This window comes from Hypomesus nipponensis, chromosome 21, assembly GCF_054491055.1.
Source record: "Hypomesus nipponensis isolate SF chromosome 21, ASM5449105v1, whole genome shotgun sequence".
NCBI lineage: Eukaryota > Metazoa > Chordata > Actinopteri > Osmeriformes > Osmeridae > Hypomesus > Hypomesus nipponensis.
The window spans coordinates 13,602,391-13,621,151 of NC_140381.1; the positions used below are offsets into that span (position 1 = coordinate 13,602,391).

The 18,761-nt window shown below is 37.4% G+C and overlaps 1 protein-coding gene across 2 annotated transcripts; it reads right to left on the reverse strand.

Moving 5' to 3' along the window:
* Positions 1 to 1,225: 1,225 nt before the first annotated feature.
* Positions 1,226 to 18,177, reverse strand: LOC146238088 (equilibrative nucleoside transporter 1-like). 2 transcript variants are annotated; one of them, XM_084685819.1, is made up of 13 exons: positions 18,060 to 18,177; positions 7,367 to 7,442; positions 7,180 to 7,261; positions 6,859 to 7,040; positions 6,549 to 6,688; positions 6,290 to 6,424; positions 6,089 to 6,186; positions 5,905 to 5,980; positions 5,659 to 5,732; positions 5,234 to 5,342; positions 4,957 to 5,042; positions 3,948 to 4,147; positions 1,226 to 3,672 (listed from the first exon to the last, which is right to left on the reverse strand). In XM_084685819.1, the coding sequence occupies exons 2-13, from the start codon at positions 7,390 to 7,392 to the stop codon at positions 3,561 to 3,563; spliced, it is 1,320 nt and encodes a 439-aa protein (XP_084541945.1). In that variant the 5' UTR covers positions 7,393 to 7,442; positions 18,060 to 18,177; the 3' UTR covers positions 1,226 to 3,560. The 2 variants fall into 2 exon arrangements, with proteins under 2 accessions (XP_084541945.1, XP_084541946.1); XM_084685820.1 differs by lacking the exon at positions 18,060 to 18,177 and adding an exon at positions 7,846 to 7,959.
* Between the last annotated feature and the right edge of the window lie 584 nt (positions 18,178 to 18,761).

Consider the following 18,761-nt stretch of genomic DNA (forward strand, 5'->3'; position numbering starts at 1 on the left):
AACCTGAAATGCTGAGGCAAATTGGAAACAATTTTTTTAAAATTTTAGGCAGAACATTGACTGGAAAACTCTCTCACTGTCACTGGTCAGGAGTAAACAAGTGGTGTTACGTGCCTTTCAGGACTGGGCCATCTCCAGCACATAATTCTACTGCTCCATTTTCAAAAATTTGAGTTTTTCGAGTAACGCACAGACACAAACACTATTGGACATAATGGAGGCAGTCACTTTATGAACAGCAATTATTCAACATGTGTGTGGAAAGAAACAACTCTAAGTTGTAGGAACTAGGTCTCGTGACTTGAGCAGGTCCTCTAGAACAGCGGTCCCCAACCTTTTTTGCGCCACGGACCGGTTTAATGTTGCAATATTTTCACGGACCGGCCTTTAAGGCGTGGCGCATAAATACATAAAATAAAATGATACGACCGGCATACAAACGGTGGCATTTTCTAAATACTCCAAAGGCTTGTCTTCTAATGCAGGGTGCTTGGTCTCCAAGTGGCGAAGCAGTTTTGAAGGCTTCATTGCCTCATTGGAGAGCCGCTCGCTGCATATAATGCAGAGCGGGCTTGGTGCACGGGAATCACCTGTTGTGATGAAGCCATATTTTAAGTAGGACTCCTGATAGTGTCTGTTAAATGCAGCTTTCTTTTTCTTGGAAGTCGTAGGCTCTTCTTCCGTCTCCTCACTGGGCCTTTTCCCCTTCCCAAAGAAACTTTCTAAAGACGTTTGTTTTTTACTCATTTTGTTAGCAAGTTGTAGGTTTCATTTGAGCGGCAACGTACCGAGTAACCGAGACAAGCTACAAAAGTACGTGATAGACGGATGTAACAACCAGAGGGAATCCGGTCATTTTTCAAAATAAAACATTTTTCTTTTTTTTATAAAACTGAAATAATGTAATTATTTATTCTTTCTCTGCGGACCGGTACCAAATGACCCACGGACCGGTACCGGTCCGCGGCCCGGGGGTTGGGGACCGCTGCTCTAGAATACCCTGGCCTTGGGAAATCTGAAAGAATACACCCATTGGCTACTATATATGACTGAATTGACCAAATTGTCATTCCAAACGTATGCTTTCATTCCGTTTAATGATCAGGGTATTCTATCGATGAATTAGAACACCCTGGATGGAAGATATTTTCCCCAGAGACTCAATAGAAAAATATCTGATTGGTTGCATTTTTCCCGACACAAAATCATTCAAATGCGCGGTGCATGAAGTGAAAACATTATTTTATTTTTTTATAGAATTAATCACATACATCTTTCATCTGAGGAATCCAGGGCCTTCTCTTTTTGTTTTCATTCTCATAATTATTGTTAGTAACATTTTTATATTAATAGATACAGTCATTCTTTCTTTACTTCACCTACTTGTTTAAAGTGCAGTGAGGCAGTGACCAAAATAAAACAATATCTCCCAAAATGCCTTTTTTGTTTCTCTCACAATGGTAGAGGATGACAAAGCACCTGTTTAAAAAGTAACTAAACATCCCAATTTCAGTCTTAGTCTGCATTTTCATTTATCACAAAAAAAGTTTTACACATTATGGTTAAACATTGTGGGAGTGGTATTTTTCATAAATCTATTGGGACTTATTGAAGTGCGAAATTGATGCATGACGTGGCCCATTGTCGTGTATAACTTCTCTATCTGATAACGAATGGGACCCCAAAAGGGCCGCTCAACGTCACAAATGTCATCAAATGTTTTTAAGCACAAGGGGACAAAAATGCCAGCATTTACCCTAAACATTACAAAATAACCTGTTTGCAAAGAATAGTCTGATCTCAGACAAGGATATAGTGCATCCAGAAAGTATTCACACACTTCACTTTTTACACATTTTATGTTACAGCCTTATTCCAAAATTCATAACATTTCTTTTTTTCCTATACACAATACCCCATAATGACAATTTGTAAAAAGTTTGTTTCATATTTTATATAGATGTGACTTTGTTGGAAGCACCATTAACAGCAATTACAGCCTCAAGTCTTTTTGAGTATGATGCTACAAGCCTGGCACACCTATTTTTGGGCAGTGTGGTTGGTGGTATTGGTTAGGTGGTGAGCAGTGCCTGTTGGTATTGGTTAGTATTGGTGGTATTGGTGAGGTGGTCACCAATACCACCAGTGCCTGTTTTCCTACAGACATGACGCTTAGCCTTCAGGCCAAATAGTTCAATCTTTGATTCATCACACCAGAGAATTTTGTTTCTCATGGTCTGAGAGTCCTTCAGTGCCTTTTGGCAAACTCCAGCTTATATTGACAGGTGTGTGCCTTTCCAGATCATGTCCAATAAACTGAATTTCCCACAGGTGGACTCCAATCAAGTTGTAGAAACATCTCAAGGATGATCAGTGGGAACAGAATGCACCTGAGCTACATTTTGAGTGTCATGGCAAAGGCATGTGATGTACATGTGATTTTTTGTGAAGCGCTTTGAATACTCTCCGGATGCACGGTAGATGTGTCATTTTACCAATTTTTTACAGCAACAAAACATATTTTGTGCTTGATTATTCTTTTGGAGGGTGGAAAAGCAATCAAAGTTCAAAGTTTCAAACTTAACGAACAGAGTAAAATGAGGAGGTAGCATACAAACTATCTAAAAAGACACCACAGTATACAATGGGTAGATACTTTAAACAAAGTCATGGTTGTCCAAAACTAAAGGGCTCACGGTATTGTCCCAAGTATTTGTTGTTCTTCTCATTGGAACTAGACTGTAATTCTTCGAAAGAAAAAAAGTAAATACATTAGTGTGCACTTTTTATCTAGCAAAAATTCTGTGATATATAGAAATTCTGTTTGATATATGTATAAATCTTATCTGATGACATGATGTTTCATGTTCAATAAAACACATACAAAATACAACTTAAACATGGAATACATACAAATACAAACTACATTTTTGCTCTGTTGAGCATAACTTACAGAAAGGAAAAGACCCCTATTGATTGTTTTTATGTTGTGAGATATTACAGATTCCCACTCCCTGGCTGGCTAATGAGGACCACAGCTGCACGTCATCAGCCAATCAGGGCGAGACGCTGCATAAAAGCTGGCCAGTAACAGGGGAGCACGGAATAGAGCAACCATGGTGAGAACTGCATTGGACAACTAACGTGGCTTGTTTTATTCTTTCATCAGGCCTATAGAACCACTAGCGAGACGGGGCCTTTCCTCTCCACCGAGGACATTTTTTGTTATTTTGAACTTTGTTTTTGTGTTTTTGTTTAATAAATGCCCTACCTGGGCTGAACTGTCCCTGGTTGTGCTGTTTCCTTCGGTCATACAAGGTCAAAGCCTCAGTGCGCTCCCTGGTTACCAAAATATACTGTATATACAGCCGTTACTTATGTAGACTGATGGAAAATATATCAACAAATGTGAAGCAACAGTACATTCCTCAGCTAAGTCTTTCAAGAATGGACCTTCATCAAATTGCCATGGTTTACCAGAAGAGATCAAATCTGAAGCTATTTGGTGGCAAAACAGAGGGTTAATAATTCCTCTCAGTGAGCATTAATCAAGAATACTATCAGACCAGGCCTCTGAAAAGGAAGGAGAGAGCAGCTCCAAGCGCCAAACCCAAGGAAAGAAAGAAGGCCATAATGGCACCTGCAGTCTCTGCCTCGTGATTAGGAACTTTCCTGTGAAGAGAAAGGACAAGGAACAGCCTTAGGGGTGGGCCAGTCTTTTGTGATTGTTTAAACATCCCTTTGTTGGTTATTTGTCACAATGTATAAATGACATGGGGTTGTCATCTAACACTATTAGTTTTTTACTCATTACAATTTTAAGGAATATGGAAGTATTCATAAAACAAAAATGCTTGTGCTGATCAGTATGGGCATGAGGGGTATGAGACTGACTTGACTACACCTTCTATTATCAATATACACGTTCACACCTAAAACAGACTTACTTTGGTCCAAAGCACATACAAAGGCTGGCCAGGTATCCATTGGAGAAGGCAAAGAAGATCATAAAGACAATGAACCAGGCATCATGCTCAAAATAAATTGGCAAGTTATAACGTGGCTGGACGTTACAAAGCATGAAAAGTGGCACAAAGACCACCCGGGCCACGATGAACAGAGGGAGCAGAATGCTGTCTTTCCCAGGCTAGAGTTGAAAAGGAAGACAGTAAAAAGAAAATCATTTAACAGTTAGTTCAGGTTAGGCTTGGTGAGAAAGTGTGAACAACACATCAATTATTCAAATATTTTTTTTATCTGACAGACAAGAAATGTGTACAGTTTCATTTTGTTGACTTTACCGCCAATTTCACATAGCCTGCTGAAGCTATTTGCTCAAGTTATTTAAAAAGCTTTGGCTGTAAAGGTAGGGGTGTAAAACATTTAGCGTAAGGGTGAGGTCAACTGCCAGCTTAGTTATCACCATGAAACCGCTCATTCTTATTACCAGTAGTGGACTGGCCATCGGGAGCACCGGGACTGGGCTGGAGGGCCGCTTGCCTTATCATTTTTTTTAAACCACTATTAAAAATGTTGGCAGAAGATTGAGCAACACCATTGCCCAGCCCCCCTTTCCCCCAGGCTGCTTGGTCTATTCCAAATAAACGTCCATGCAGCCCTTAGCCCCGCTCCCTTTGTCTCGCTTACACACGACAGTGACACTGACAGATCGAAAGCTAGCTAGTAGAGACTATATAACTATGGAAACCAGGCAAAAAAACATAAAATACATCACCTTCGCTAGACAATTTTGCTCACATGCTGTGCGCGCTAGCATTAACTGTGGAATTCCCTTACTAGCATCACATCAAACACAGAATGTGCATCCATTAGTAGGGCAGCTGTGGTGGCGTATACGGGGGGCGGTTCTGGTGGGCCGGTCTGGATAAAAGTCCAGGGCCTATTTTTACTCCCATTCTGTCCCTGCTTATTACCCTACCATATTGAGCTACTCACCCACATACACACTGCTGTGAGACTCCTCCCAGCCCAGTCACACAAGTTGAAGAGCAGAAAGCATGACACAGGAATAAAATACTTCTCTGAGAAGGAATAAAATATCAACATTTGATACCAGACAGATAATGACCAGATGTATAACTGTGGCATACAATAAACAGTTGGCAAGTTTATGCTACTCAGTATTTCCCTACATACAATCATTCATCCGTTAGTTCTTCATTCACTGTTGAATGTTATACAATACACGTCACATGCACACAAAATAATTTACCCCAGGAGCCTCCCTTGGCGATGGATGACTTCACATCAGCAGTGACAGCAGGGAATGTGCCAATGGTTATGGTGAAGGCGAAGCACACAGCAAGAGCCAATACCCAGATCTACAAAATAGGTGTCAAGGATAAAGAAAGACCAGCTGAGCTCAACAATATATTTGTTTTTGCTCCACATCAATTTCTATGAGGCCCCTTTGAGCCTCAATTTTATTTCACCGTTATAGACATTTAACAAGGCATGACAGTACAAATCACATATATATTAATACATTTCACTTGAATCTGATTAGTGGTTGTGAAGTGGTTGCCTTGGACATTTACAAATTCTTCTGTCAGTTTGACTTGAGTGAATTGGGTCTTAGCTAGCTACGGGACAGACTTTGGAGTGTGTCCACAAGTGTATGTCTGTGTTTCAGGGTACCTTTTTGAAAATGGCAGTGATAGAAACTTTTGGTTTTGCATTCGGCTCCACTGGTCTTGAGTCACCAGTATTCTCTAGGGGGAGAAATGAATTGAAGCTTGTTAACTAGCTTCGGCGATGACAAGCTCAATTCCCAGTTTTCGCATAGATAAAGCTAAACTTGCATGTATTTATGTCACATAACGGTTTCAATTCGAGATCAAAATCTAATAAAGATTTTTTTCAAATCACTACTGCTGGGTTTACCCTTCTTGATCAAATCAATTTCTATATCTCTAGGCAGGCTGTCACTGTTGCTTTCCTGGTAGTGTTGGAAGAACTCCTAAGGACAAAAACAAAAGATGTTGCTATTGTTAGCACCATATTATTTAGTTACATATATTTCTTTTTAATTTTGCCTTTATTTCAAAGTCGTGTGTAGATTTTATACCATTTTTGGCAGGGCAACGTAGGATAGAATGGACAAAGAAATTACAGCACAGGCGGTTATGAAGTATCCAAAAGCGGCATCCTGCATTTCAGAGCCACCTACAGAAGCGTGAAGTGGGTAAGTACAACTAAGAATGTTTGTTTTGTTTACTTGGTGTTTTTTACGCTTTTTACAGCCTAAAACAGATATAAAGGTACTCACTTGCTATGGCACAAATCATAGAGAAGGCTGCAAATGTGCCTGCAAGTCCCTGTCCACTCATGATGGGTGTAGTGTAGGAAGCAGGTAGTAAACCGGCCATGCCAAAGAGACTACCTTGTAGGATGGCTCCAAACGCTGAAGACAAAATTAACTAAATGTTTTTCTACCAAGATTGAACAAATTGGAGAGATGCATGGATATAAATGGTAATTAATTATATCAAATGCCCTATAAAAACTAGAGAAAGAGAGTAACTTACAGTTTATGATGCCAATCTTAATCATGGTCAAGGAGAAAAAGGAGAGGGGTGCAATTTCAACTTTCACAAGTATGGCCGTTATTAAAAATACAACCAAGATCACTGTTAAGCTGCCCATGACTCGAAACATTTGTGGGATCCTGTAAGATGACAAGATAACAATTAGTGAGAAATGTCTTAAGAGAAGATTTGAGAACATGATCCGAATCAGAATATGAAGCAGAAAAAAAATTGACAGCAAACAAACAAAAACAAAAAAAATGAAAGAAACACAATATGTACATTTTGTTCACGTGATTCCTGGACTTACAAGCTATGCAGGAATGAGTTGAGGCAGGTGAACACGAGCAATGGCACCATAGAGCACAGGGTCATCACATTATTAAACTTTGCTTCCAAAACACTGCGAGTGTCGAAATTGCTCCCAGTTTCATTCACCAAAGGGTTTTCCATGTCAAAAGTGGCAGGTTCCTTCAGGCGACCAGTAAAATACTGTGGTAGTAAATAAACGTGGTAAAATATGAAGTGTTAACTTGTGCATTTACGACATTTATATTTACAGTATTAACAGTTAGTATTAACAGAAAGTAGATCATAAAGTATAGAAATAGTAACTGTTCATGCACAGTACCATGGTTGCAGTCATGAAGAAGTTCCATGGCAGTAAAGTGCCGATCCCCAACATGAAGAAAATCAGCCAGACAGCATTGTACCTGTTAAAGAGAAGGCAATTGAGCTAGGGTTACAAATCTGTTACAAATTGTGTTTACTCAACAACTGGCAACAGGCTATTGAGGAATAATTTGATTGTCACTTACTTATCTTTAGGCACGTTAACAGCCATTATTTCATAGATGTAAATAATCACTTCCCTTCACAGCTTAAACACAAAACCTTAAAGAAAGAATATAAATACAGAAAACATTTAATTGTTTTCACCATTTTGTTAACACAGGCTACAGTACTTGTTTATACAAATGACAGTGCTGGTCATGCAAGACTGTGTATGAAAGTGTCAAAGTGCATAAGTACAAAGTAAATTGTCAAACAAACTGCATTACGGCATTAATGGCATTATAAATATGATGGGGTGTGAATATAAAAGAAAAACAAATGAGCAGTTGATTTCACAATCAGTGACAATCTCACAGCAAGTACATGTGCCAAAAACTATACTTTCAAAATATAAAGCCTTCAATTTTAAATTCCGCATTAAGAAAACCATCCAGCTTGACAGAAATGTATTTCAAAGAATGATCAATTAAAAAAGTCTAATAACAAGAGACAAATTACTTACAGTGCAGGCTGATTGAATCAACTAGCCATCTATGTAACTGACAAACATATGAAAGTTGATTCACCCCCCCCGTCCCCTTCTAAGAACTAGCATGTGGTCTCCTCCCTTTCCCCAGCACATAGTTGGTAGCTCTGTGCGTGTTTCTGCAGCTGATAGTGAGAAACTGGTACAATCTTGATGTCTGTTATGCCCCCAACCCTCAGCCCCTTTAACCCCTTTACATTGACAGATCACATGTGACTGACACTAGAAGTCAATTTAATGTCCATAGCTATGGCCTTGTTTTAATCACATTTAATGTTAAACTAAAGATGACATAACTTTAAGAGGTTGGTCTACTTATGACCAGTAAGTGACAGTGAGCAACCCAGTTATACAAAACAAAACAAGCAAGCAAACCCTGTTACAGTTTGGAACCCTGGACTTGAAATGTTACATTACTTTCACTGATATTTGTAGGGTTGTTTAGAAAGTTTATACAAATTAGATTTAAGTCCAACACAGGGCTGTTCTGAACAAAATAACAAAAATCGACATTATTTGCCTTTATAATTGCTGCAGAGAGTTTACATCTAACAAAATAAATAGGTAGGGATGTGACAGGTAATTTCTGTAATCTAATTTAAATAAATACAGGAGACATCTATCTAGTCTTCCTTTATATTCATAGTATTTTAATTTATTATGATTTGCTTTGAGATGCAACTTTTAAAGGCACGATAGAAAACAAAGTTGTATTGTCATTATTTGATAGTCTATTCTATGATTTAAATGACCACGGTAAACAAAAAGCAAATGTTTGAGCCTTAATCCACTCATACCTTGTATAGCCCAGTCCTATCTCCTAACCTTAAAAAGGAATGTTGGTCTGCAACTGTACCAAATTAAAAAAAATATGTTTCCCACATTTCCTGGCACGCAACTGTTTATACAGCTATGGATTTGTATCTAACCCATTTTTTAAGAAGTAGAAGTAATGTCAGACACAAGATTGCAGGTCCAGAAAGAGATTACTGGCAGTTCTCAACAGTGGGAGAGCTGGCAGAGGAACAAGTACCTTACCCTGAAAGACCTCCTCGCATACATGAAGGCATTTGTATGGATAAGATCCCATGTGCAATCAGAAAGGAAGGAATTAGGGGGTTGATAAACTATTTGGCAAAGACCTTTCCTACTGACAGTTGCTTTTGAGAAATACCAGTTGAGGACCCATTAATGCGCAGCCACACTCATGCACATAATACACACTTGGCTTGAGGTTCAAGCATTTATTATTATTAGAGATATTATAGAAAAAGGCAAACCGCAGGGCCCCCAATTTTGGGCCCCATGACAAAAAAATCTAATTGGGCCCCCTATGCACAGATGTTGTTACCACATCTCTAGGACCTAACTGTCCTATCAAAAGCTTTACATAACTCTAATTAAAGGCTTGCCACTGTTGTAGTTTTTTGTAGTTCAATACTAGTACTAGCACAACATTTACTGCTGGTGATTTGTACATGCAAGTCTGCATACAGTATGCAGTTCACATTTTGATGAAAGATTAAAAGCCAACATCATTTATTTTTACAAAAAACATTTCATGCAGATACAGGGGGGTAAAAACAAAGAGAACATTAATTGTATTATTATATTTAAAATATATATACTTAATGATGATGGTTTATATAATATATAATATAATGTTATATTAGTTTCTACTTATTTTTTTGTGCCCGTCAGTCAATAATTGTCCTAACTTTTCCCCCCTATACGGCGCCCCTGGGAGCGAGATAGGGAAAAGGCATTAGGGGTCTAGGTCTTTCTCCTAGCTACTGCTGGTTGTGATCCTCCCAGGCCAGTGTTTCTGGTGGGTCATGACCCAAAAGTGCGAGCTGGTATGGAGTGTGTCATGGACGTGTGCTTCTGGTCCGGCAAAAAATTCTAACTTTTATTATAAGTTACCGAACTTCCGATGGTGTGCTTTTATTTTGAAAGGTGCGTAGGTTTGCTGCCCGTATTGTAGAACACAATGTCAAAGTGTGCAGGGCAGTGGGGATCACAGAAGAATAGTATGCATCTTAGAAATAAGTAGCATCCAGTCTTCTCCCTCCATCTGTTCTGCTGTACAAATGTGGAGGCTTAAATACAGGGACTTCGGGTGATACCCGAACCAAAAACTTCAGGCAGGGACTTTGGGTGACAGCCAAATGAAAACCTTCAGGCAGTTCATATTGTGATGCTTGTGTCCTTTAAAGTTCTATTCAATGCGGATAATGATGATTAGTACAATCCAGATAATCCGTATGTAAAGACTACAGCATCTAGCCATTTCATTTTGTAACATTCTTAAAGTTACTAAATTTGAGATATTAGTACAATTGTAGTCAATTTTCTTGTATACATTGGTAACATTCCAAGAACGTTTGCATTTGTATTACCAAAGATATTGAGAGATATCAAAATTAAATTATAGCATATGATTTATGAGTCAGAGGCAATTTTCTGAGATGACCTTGACATCAAATTACAGATCAGGTTACAGTGAGTCAACACTGTACTGAACTGTCCTGGCATTTTTTTTTTTTTTTTACAGTTTACAGTGAGTTTGTATGGCAACTATATTCTACACATTTTAAATAATGACTGCAGTCGTAGACAGACTATACCTCAAAAGTATGTAGTCCGTAAACCCTCCCCATACAAGCAGTGTTTGTTGATTCCATAGACGATCAGATCAATCTACATGCTGTAATGATGCAGAGTGGCTTTGTAATCATATACCCTCAAAATGGACTGAACTCAATAAGTATACTTAGGGAAGGAAAATATATTGCAGTATATTGGAAAATATCATGTGATATATTGGGCAATATATTTCCATAAAAGGGATTTAATATTTATTTAATATTAATATTTATTAATACATTGCAACATATTGAACATGAATATATAATATATGTGTTTATATATCCACATTTTATATCCAATTTAACATTTACAAATACCACCATAATGTTTTCCGATTTATATGGGAAAATGTATTGGTAATATATGTAAATATATAGTGTCACATGTATGTTTAATATACAGTAGAAAATATGTTTAATATATGTATAAAAAAATATATTGCTGCAAGCAGCAATGGTGGATTCCTCCTCTAAAATGGCAAAATGTTTGTACTTTCCATGGCAACCGAAGGACTACACATGGGTTTACCTTACACGAGTGAACTAGCTTGCAGAAAACAACTATTTTGTATTAGCTTTATCAAAAGTAATTTTTCTTGCTGTACCAGTTAACAGTAACAACACCATGGTATTCACTTTAAAAGCTGCTACTTAAGCTAATTCAGAAAGCTAGTCAGCAGCTCCCCCCATCTAGCTAACTTTGATAACAAAAAATCTGATAACGTTTAGTTTGAGGGCGTTTTGTCTGAGAACGATGGCGTTTGGTTTGAGAGCGTTTTGTCTGAGAACGATGGCGTTTGGTTTGAGAGCGTTTTGTCTGAGAACGATGGCGTTTGGTTTGAGAGCGTTTGGTCTGAGAACGATGGCGTTTGGTTTGAGATCGTCTTGTCTGAGAACGATGGCGTTTGGTTTGAGAGCGTTTGGTCTGAGAACGATGGCGTTTGATTTGAGGGCGTTTGGTCTGAGACTTGACGCCTTTTCGTTTGAGTCTGAGGATGTCCTAAAATGAACACCGTATCACAGGCTGTCCTCATAACATTCTTTAACATTCCATATTACTGCGCATCGAATATTTCAAAGACGACAAAGATGTCCATCTGGCTGTTGTGTGGCAACGAATTATGTAGGAACTATACTTTGTAGTAGCGGAAGAATGACGGTTTATTATTATACTATTTTGTTTTTCTAATTGTTTTTATTGATGAAACCATATCAAATATTTGTAGTAACAGTTTTAGAAAAGCAATAAGCCCCGTGAGTCCGTGGTTTACGCTGATTTTAGAACAGGTAAGGGGCTGCTTAATTCTGAAACTAGTTGTTCCCATCTTTGATTGAGATTGGCTATATAGCGTTCTATGCCGTTGTAAAATTAAGCAATAAGCCCCAAGAGGCCGTGGTTTACGCTGATTTTAGAACAGGTAAGGGGAGTTGTTATGCACAACGCGAAGCGGAGTACCGAAAACCCCCTTACCTGTTCTAAAATCAGCGTAAACCACGGACTCGCGGCGCTTATTGCTTTTCTAAAACTGTTACTACAAATATTTGATATGGTTTCATCAATAAAAACAATTACAAACAAAATAGTTTTCACCTCACAGTATTTTAGATGAATTTTTGAATATTTCAAACTTCAATAGCGTTTTGGTCATGTGACCTGTACATTTCAAAGCCCTGTTTAACTGCTAAGAAAGTACATTTATACATGTCCATTTGTAGGCTGAGACTTTCTCTTATCTAATCACAATTTGTGTAATTGACAGTGACATATCCAAACTCTTCTACTCCTAGGAAGTGGAGTCAGGTGTAAAACCCAAAGGCCAACTGTAAAGTCAAATAGGCCTGGACTGGTAATCTGTCATAGCGGGCAAATAACCGTCTGGCTGAGGCACCTTTTGGGCCGGTGTAAAATAAAAACGTTATAAAAAGAATTATAAATTGCCCATTGGACGTTATTGGTTATTTCCATATGCTGACACTGGGATATCCCAATCACTTCTTTAACAGGTTCCACCCCTTTTAACAGGCTCCACCCCTCTCCTGCTGAGTCCGACCGATTGCGGTGGGCCGGTCTGAGAAAAAATGCCAGGGCAATTTTGTCCCAGTCTAAAGCTACACACTACTGTAGAAGAATGTCACTATACCTGCATGTATCTGCAGTTTGCACACTTAAGACATGCGAAGCTGTGTATGTGTTCAGGAGAAAACAATAGCCCATAATCACAAAAAAGCATAACCATCAAAGTGCTGAGATTAGGAGAAGTCACTTGTGTGAAAAAGGAAAGAAAATGTTGGTGTGCGAGCTTCCCGAGAAGAGGTAAAATTGTTAGATTGATCCACAAAGGTGTGAGCAACTACAACTATCAGCAGCTCAGGAAGACTCCAAAAGACGAACTATATGGTGGTAATATCATCAGGAGTCTTACAAAAGATGTTTTGAAAATTATTTCCTCTGAAGTGCAAAAAAGTATGAGACTCCATAATGATGTCCTGCTGGAGCTGATTCTCACACAGAAAATTATGAAGGAGTGCAGCGGCAATGTTTCTTTTGGTGGTCATATTCAGCACCTGCAGGTGGACCCATTAGGAGTCCATATGTACATGGATGTAGGAATGAATATAATGGTAGAGCATCTTAAAAAACCCACACCAGTTACTCTCCATCTTGACGCTACTGGTGGTGTTGTGTCAAAGACCCCAAATTAAAACAAAAGGGTTCTGTACTATGCCCTAGTACTGCTAGGTATGGGCAAAGATAAACCACCTGTCCCCATCTCTGAGCTTATCCTATAGCTTAACATCCTATCCCAACATTAACATATTGGTTGATGGAAACAGTCAGAAAAGTCTCCAGGTGCACATCATGCAGAGTACGACAGGTAGAGATAGACTACAGCTGGGCTCTGATGGGTAGTGTGCTGCTGTCCTTTAACAGGAGACTATATCTGCCTATCTTGAAAGAGCCCATATTGTCATAAAAATTCAGAAAATCAACAGTGACCTTCATAAGTTCACAGTTTTACACCTTTGCTATGCCCACATTGTAAAAGCTGTCTCACAGGGATTTGGGAAAAGGATGCAAGAAAAAGGACTGAAGGAGTATGTCACACGTTGCTTTGCAATTTTGTTGAACAGTAAAAGCATGGATGAAGCTCTTCCTGTGTTCCAACACGAGTGTACTTTTCACTTCAATGGAAGATAGTGATCTCATCAAACATGAAAAAACACTGAGCACATCGCATGCTAAACACATAAAAGTATAGAACATGTGAAAGAAGACTCTGAATATCAGTTCCATGGTGAAATGAACAATCCTTGTTTTTATTGTATTATATGCAGGTAAAAGCCCTATGGGGAAAAAGCCTCTGAGGTGGTGGTTTTACATTTAAAAAAACGTGCTTCAAATAATGTGAGATAGAAATGAAAAACCTAAAAGCTGTGCAACCTGTATGCATAGTCAGTGAACTCTCTGAAATAAACTTAAGGATTATGGGTCACATGACCAAAAAGCTATTGAAGTTTGGAGGATTATTTTGAATAAAGAATACATTTTTAATAACTTGAGATGAAAATGAACAAAATAAAGTCTGTGCAGTATGAATGCATACATATTCAACAGTTTTGACGCTCCTAGTTCAAGTTGTTGAGAAGCTATTGACTTCTAAAACGTGTAATTTGTTGATTGTCCCTAAGGTTGCCAATTTGATTCCCGGCAGCACAAAATGACGCTGTGTCCTTGGGCAAGACAATTCGTATATTCCAATGTATGGAAAACGGCAATCATTTGTATATTCTGCAATGTATTTCAATATATTACATGAATATATATTATGGTGTATAATATATTTATCGTCAATATATTATCCAATGTATTTCCATATATAATATATTGGAATATGTGATAGAAATTAATATATTACAATATATTTCACGTCATATATTGGTGAATATATTTTTCTTCCGTAAGGGTAGGCTTAGTTCATGTCAAGTATAACACATGATCAATACACGTATGTGTTCTTTGACAAGTCAACAATGATACACGCAGTTAAAATGATAAACTCTATGTAGGCTAAAAATGTTTTAATCTATGTTCAAGTTAAACTCTTCCTTCGAAATAATTTAAATGATAACCTTGATTGACAGGAAAGAATAAAGTATCAGAAAGTAGTAGTCATCTGAAATATACATTTACAGCACATCATTGATTTTTTTTTTTTACATAATTTGGGACACAAGTGCCTTGTTTGACGTTTTGTGAGAAGGTTCCCCATCACTTTGCCTTTCACATCTTAATAAAGACCAATTAAAGCTTTCTTGTGGAAGTTCATTTTTAAACCATTGCATGCCAAGGCAATTTGATGGGGAAATATCTTCGAAAATGATACAGTAAGACACCTTTGTGTAAAAAAGGAACATATATGATGTCAGTACTTCAATTATATGATGTAAAGGAATATTTCAGATTTCTACAACTATGGAATACTTTGCAAATCAATAAAGGTTATCATTTAAGTGTTTCTAAGAAAGAGTGCATTACCCCAGCATGAATCTAACTTGCACACAACAAAGTTAGAGAGTAATTTGAATAAACGTTCTTATTTTATTATAAACAAATTCAAAATAGCTTGATGTAGTTTGTCATTGCTTAAAGACCAAGTTAATGTAGATTTAAGATGCACATTCAAGAAACATCTTGGAATGCATTCAAAGGAGAAATCACTCAATTGTTCTCTGTCACCAATCAACCCTTTCAAAACAAAGATTCCAACAAAAGATGTCAGCAGTGCCAACACCTCAGAGCAGACCGCTAAAGAGTTTCTTCACATTGTTTCATGTGTTCCTGTAAAATACAACACCTGGAAACCGCATTAGGGCATTGTATGCTTTTCCCAGACACACAATCAACTGTTGTTTACAACAAGCTGGCAACAGTCTTGAACAGACTCACAGATTAGCTCAGTGGTCCATATATACAGTATATGTGACCAGTTAGGGTTTGTGAAAAATTGTTTCATGACGTAAATAATATTTTAAGTAGACCAACATAACTACAGTGTAGTACAGTAACAGATGCATTTGCTGACAAATGAAATGAAACTTTTTGTACATTTGTCAAGTTATCGATTATGTGTCTGGTTGTTTGAATGTAACTTTAACGATTTTTCACAGACAATAGCTAGTCACGTAAGACACAGTTTTGTGTAATAATATATATGTGTCTATTATACATTTACATTTATTCATTCAGCAGACGCTTTTATCCAAAGCGACTTCCTAGAGAAAGCTTTACAAAAGTGCATAGGTCACTGATCATAACAACGAGATAGGCACAAACATTGCGGGTCGTCAAAACATTAAGCATACATTGTGAAAAACCAAATAAGTGCCAAAGGGAAGAACCATAAGAGCATGTAGTTATTATGAGTGCTGTGGTATATAGGAAACATAGTGACTGTCTGTCACTTAAGTTCAAAATGTCTGGTGTGGATAAAGGTTACTCCATTTTAAGGGTTAAAAAGAAACTAGTACTAACTACACTACAAAAAATTACATCACAAACATGTGAGTGGCTTGTGAGGCTTGCTGAGGGTGCACTAAAAAGAGGAACTGAAATGAAGATATTCAATAGGATTTGTTTCTCTCTATTCAGATAATGTTTCTTGTTTGTATTTTGTAAAAATACCACATTCAATGCAACAAAGGCCTACACTTACGTCAACTAGGCCTAGAGAAAAAGTATCCTGCTATAACATAAAAAAGTCATAGGTCAGGTAACACCTTTCCCTGTATCCTATGTGAAACCTCACAGTGGAGAGAACACTTTGTCGCCAGTTTTCAGTTTCCTTACCAAAAATTTGACATGTTAGTGTTACAGCTAGAACAGTTTCAAGAAAACCATGGTGAAACCATGAGAACAGTTTCAAGAAAACCGTGGTGAAACCATGAGAATGACAAGAAATAACTTCCTTTACTGCATAAAGCATTACTTAAATGTCACATATAATGTCTATGCATAATCTTTTTTCAATAAACATAAATGTATGCTTGTAGTTGCACTTTTTTTCACAAGATTTGCCCATCATGCTTTGAGAAGCACCTAGTAATGACAATGTACTCAAAACCGCCAAGTTGTTATTTCCAAAAACTAACCTGCAATTAATTCAATAACAATAGCAGACAACAACCACAGGAACGCCTACATTAAATCCTACATAACATGTTGCATTGTTTATATGCACAGAACATGCTTATCATTCCAAATAGAGCGTTAAGATTACAGAATTTTCTATTTGAGAAAATGAGTTTGACGTTGTAAACTTGAATGTATGGAAGTTTTCAGTGAATAGGCCTAGTCTATTTGAACAGTTTGCATCTCACCTGCTGAAACATTGAAATCATTGAGATTTCTTCTGTCTGTTTGTCTATCCTTGACAGAAACGGTCATATGTTACCATTCTAGTCCTTCTTTGTAAACTACATAGACCCTTCTTAGACAATTAGTTCCCAGACTAGTTCTTGGAGAAGTCATAGCTGCTTGTCCTGCAGTTTCTATATTGCGTAATTTATTATGCCTGTACTACACTCTTTTTACACAAGCATGTCACTCCCTGCCCCCCCCCCCCCCCCGAGATAAAGTGTAATTTAATTTCAATGACTTTAATTGCGTGCAATGACTATTTGCAGACTCAACAAGTAGAAATTACACCTGACAAACATTTCTATTAACCTAGGTTAAAATGAAGCTATACAATTTTAATTGAATAGGTTTAGTTTTTTAAGTCATTTCTAGAAACCTAATCCAAAAAGATAAGCAAGAATATCTGAATCAAACGAACACATTGAAGCATGTCTGAAGTGTGACATAAGGAATGTGTTATGATCTCCAGACATTGGGTTTTTGTTCAATCCCCATTCACAGCATTCTGTTTGTGCAGGAATGATTAACTGAACTGATATAATTATTGGCAATCACTATATATGCATGCTTGGTGCATTCTACCTATGATATGAACTGCTATTGACAGGACATAATATTGTATTTAACTTTATAGCACTGTATTGTGCAGTGCTATTAAAACATTGTACAGTATTAAAGTGCATTTATAGGGCACTCCCTCATCCTGAAGTGCTATTATCAATATGACATACTTAACTTTATGACTACACAAACGTGCCATATTATTTTAGATATATCACAGATAATGTCTATATCGATAGTCTTTATCACTGACAATTCAAACAGGACAGTCACAGGGCACAGTTCAAGGTACATTTAACAATATGGATCGGTCTCATTTTTTCTTACCTACATTTTTTAGGAGTGTTTGGTCACCAATAATACGGATCCATGCACATAATACATTTGACAATGGTTGGCAAACATGTACTTTCTGGTCTTTTTCAATACAGAAAACTGTTTGTTCAAAAAAGTAACCTATTTAGTGTTTGAGAGATGTAGGCTGTCTAAACATGGTACACAAATGGGACAACCGACCCCTAAAAGACTAATTATTTCATTGAAAGTAAATAGGAAAAACTCACTTGTCTCAAGAGGCAGTCAGCACTATGTCCCCTGCAAAAAATGTCTCAACCACAGAAGTTCAAAGACCATGGGGGCCTTATCTGAAAATCCTCTGGGTTCAACTCTGCTCAGTGGGAGTGGTAAAAAGGAAAACAACATCTACAAACTTTTACCTAATAGGTTTCCTTCATTTGGACTGCAAGGTCAAAAATTCCAGCTTTGCTGCACATTTTCTGTGTGGTTCTGTCATATCCTTAAAAGAGACATGCTTTTAACCTTCAAATCACAAACTAAACTAAATGTGTCCATTGTAACTTTTAAAGTTCAATTTTGTCAAAAGTAAAAGTCATTATAACAATGAGTCCATCAAATGTCCATTTTTAAGATTTGGCCACTGGATTTTCACCGGACTTAAATTATGTTTAATTGTGTCACTTTCATTCACAGGAACTTTGGTATGCCTGTGCAGTAGGTAACTAGTCTACTTATTGTATTTATCATATCCTGGTAGGACAGGTTCTGAGTCAAACTGGAGCATTCTAATCAAGAAGAATTATATTTCTCACATGCAAAATGTAATGGTAATGTAAGAGAGATATTTTTCAAATGCTATAGTGGTGATTTGATCCTGGGTCCTCTGGATCTGCATTCAAATGCCATATACACATTTACACAAATATTAGGATAGTATATAGTAAGTAAAAGTATAGTTTTATAAGAAG

Bases quoted from the DNA above. Each gene is read 5' to 3' on its own strand.
- LOC146238088 (XM_084685819.1), bottom strand. From the start codon at position 7,392: ATGGCTGTTAACGTGCCTAAAGATAA. The intron at 5,981-6,088 runs GTATAAAATCTA...TTTTGTCCTTAG, and splicing joins ACGTTGCCCTGCCAAAAATG to GAGTTCTTCCAACACTACCA. The intron at 5,733-5,904 runs GTAAACCCAGCA...TTCTCCCCCTAG, and splicing joins AATTGATTTGATCAAGAAGG to AGAATACTGGTGACTCAAGA.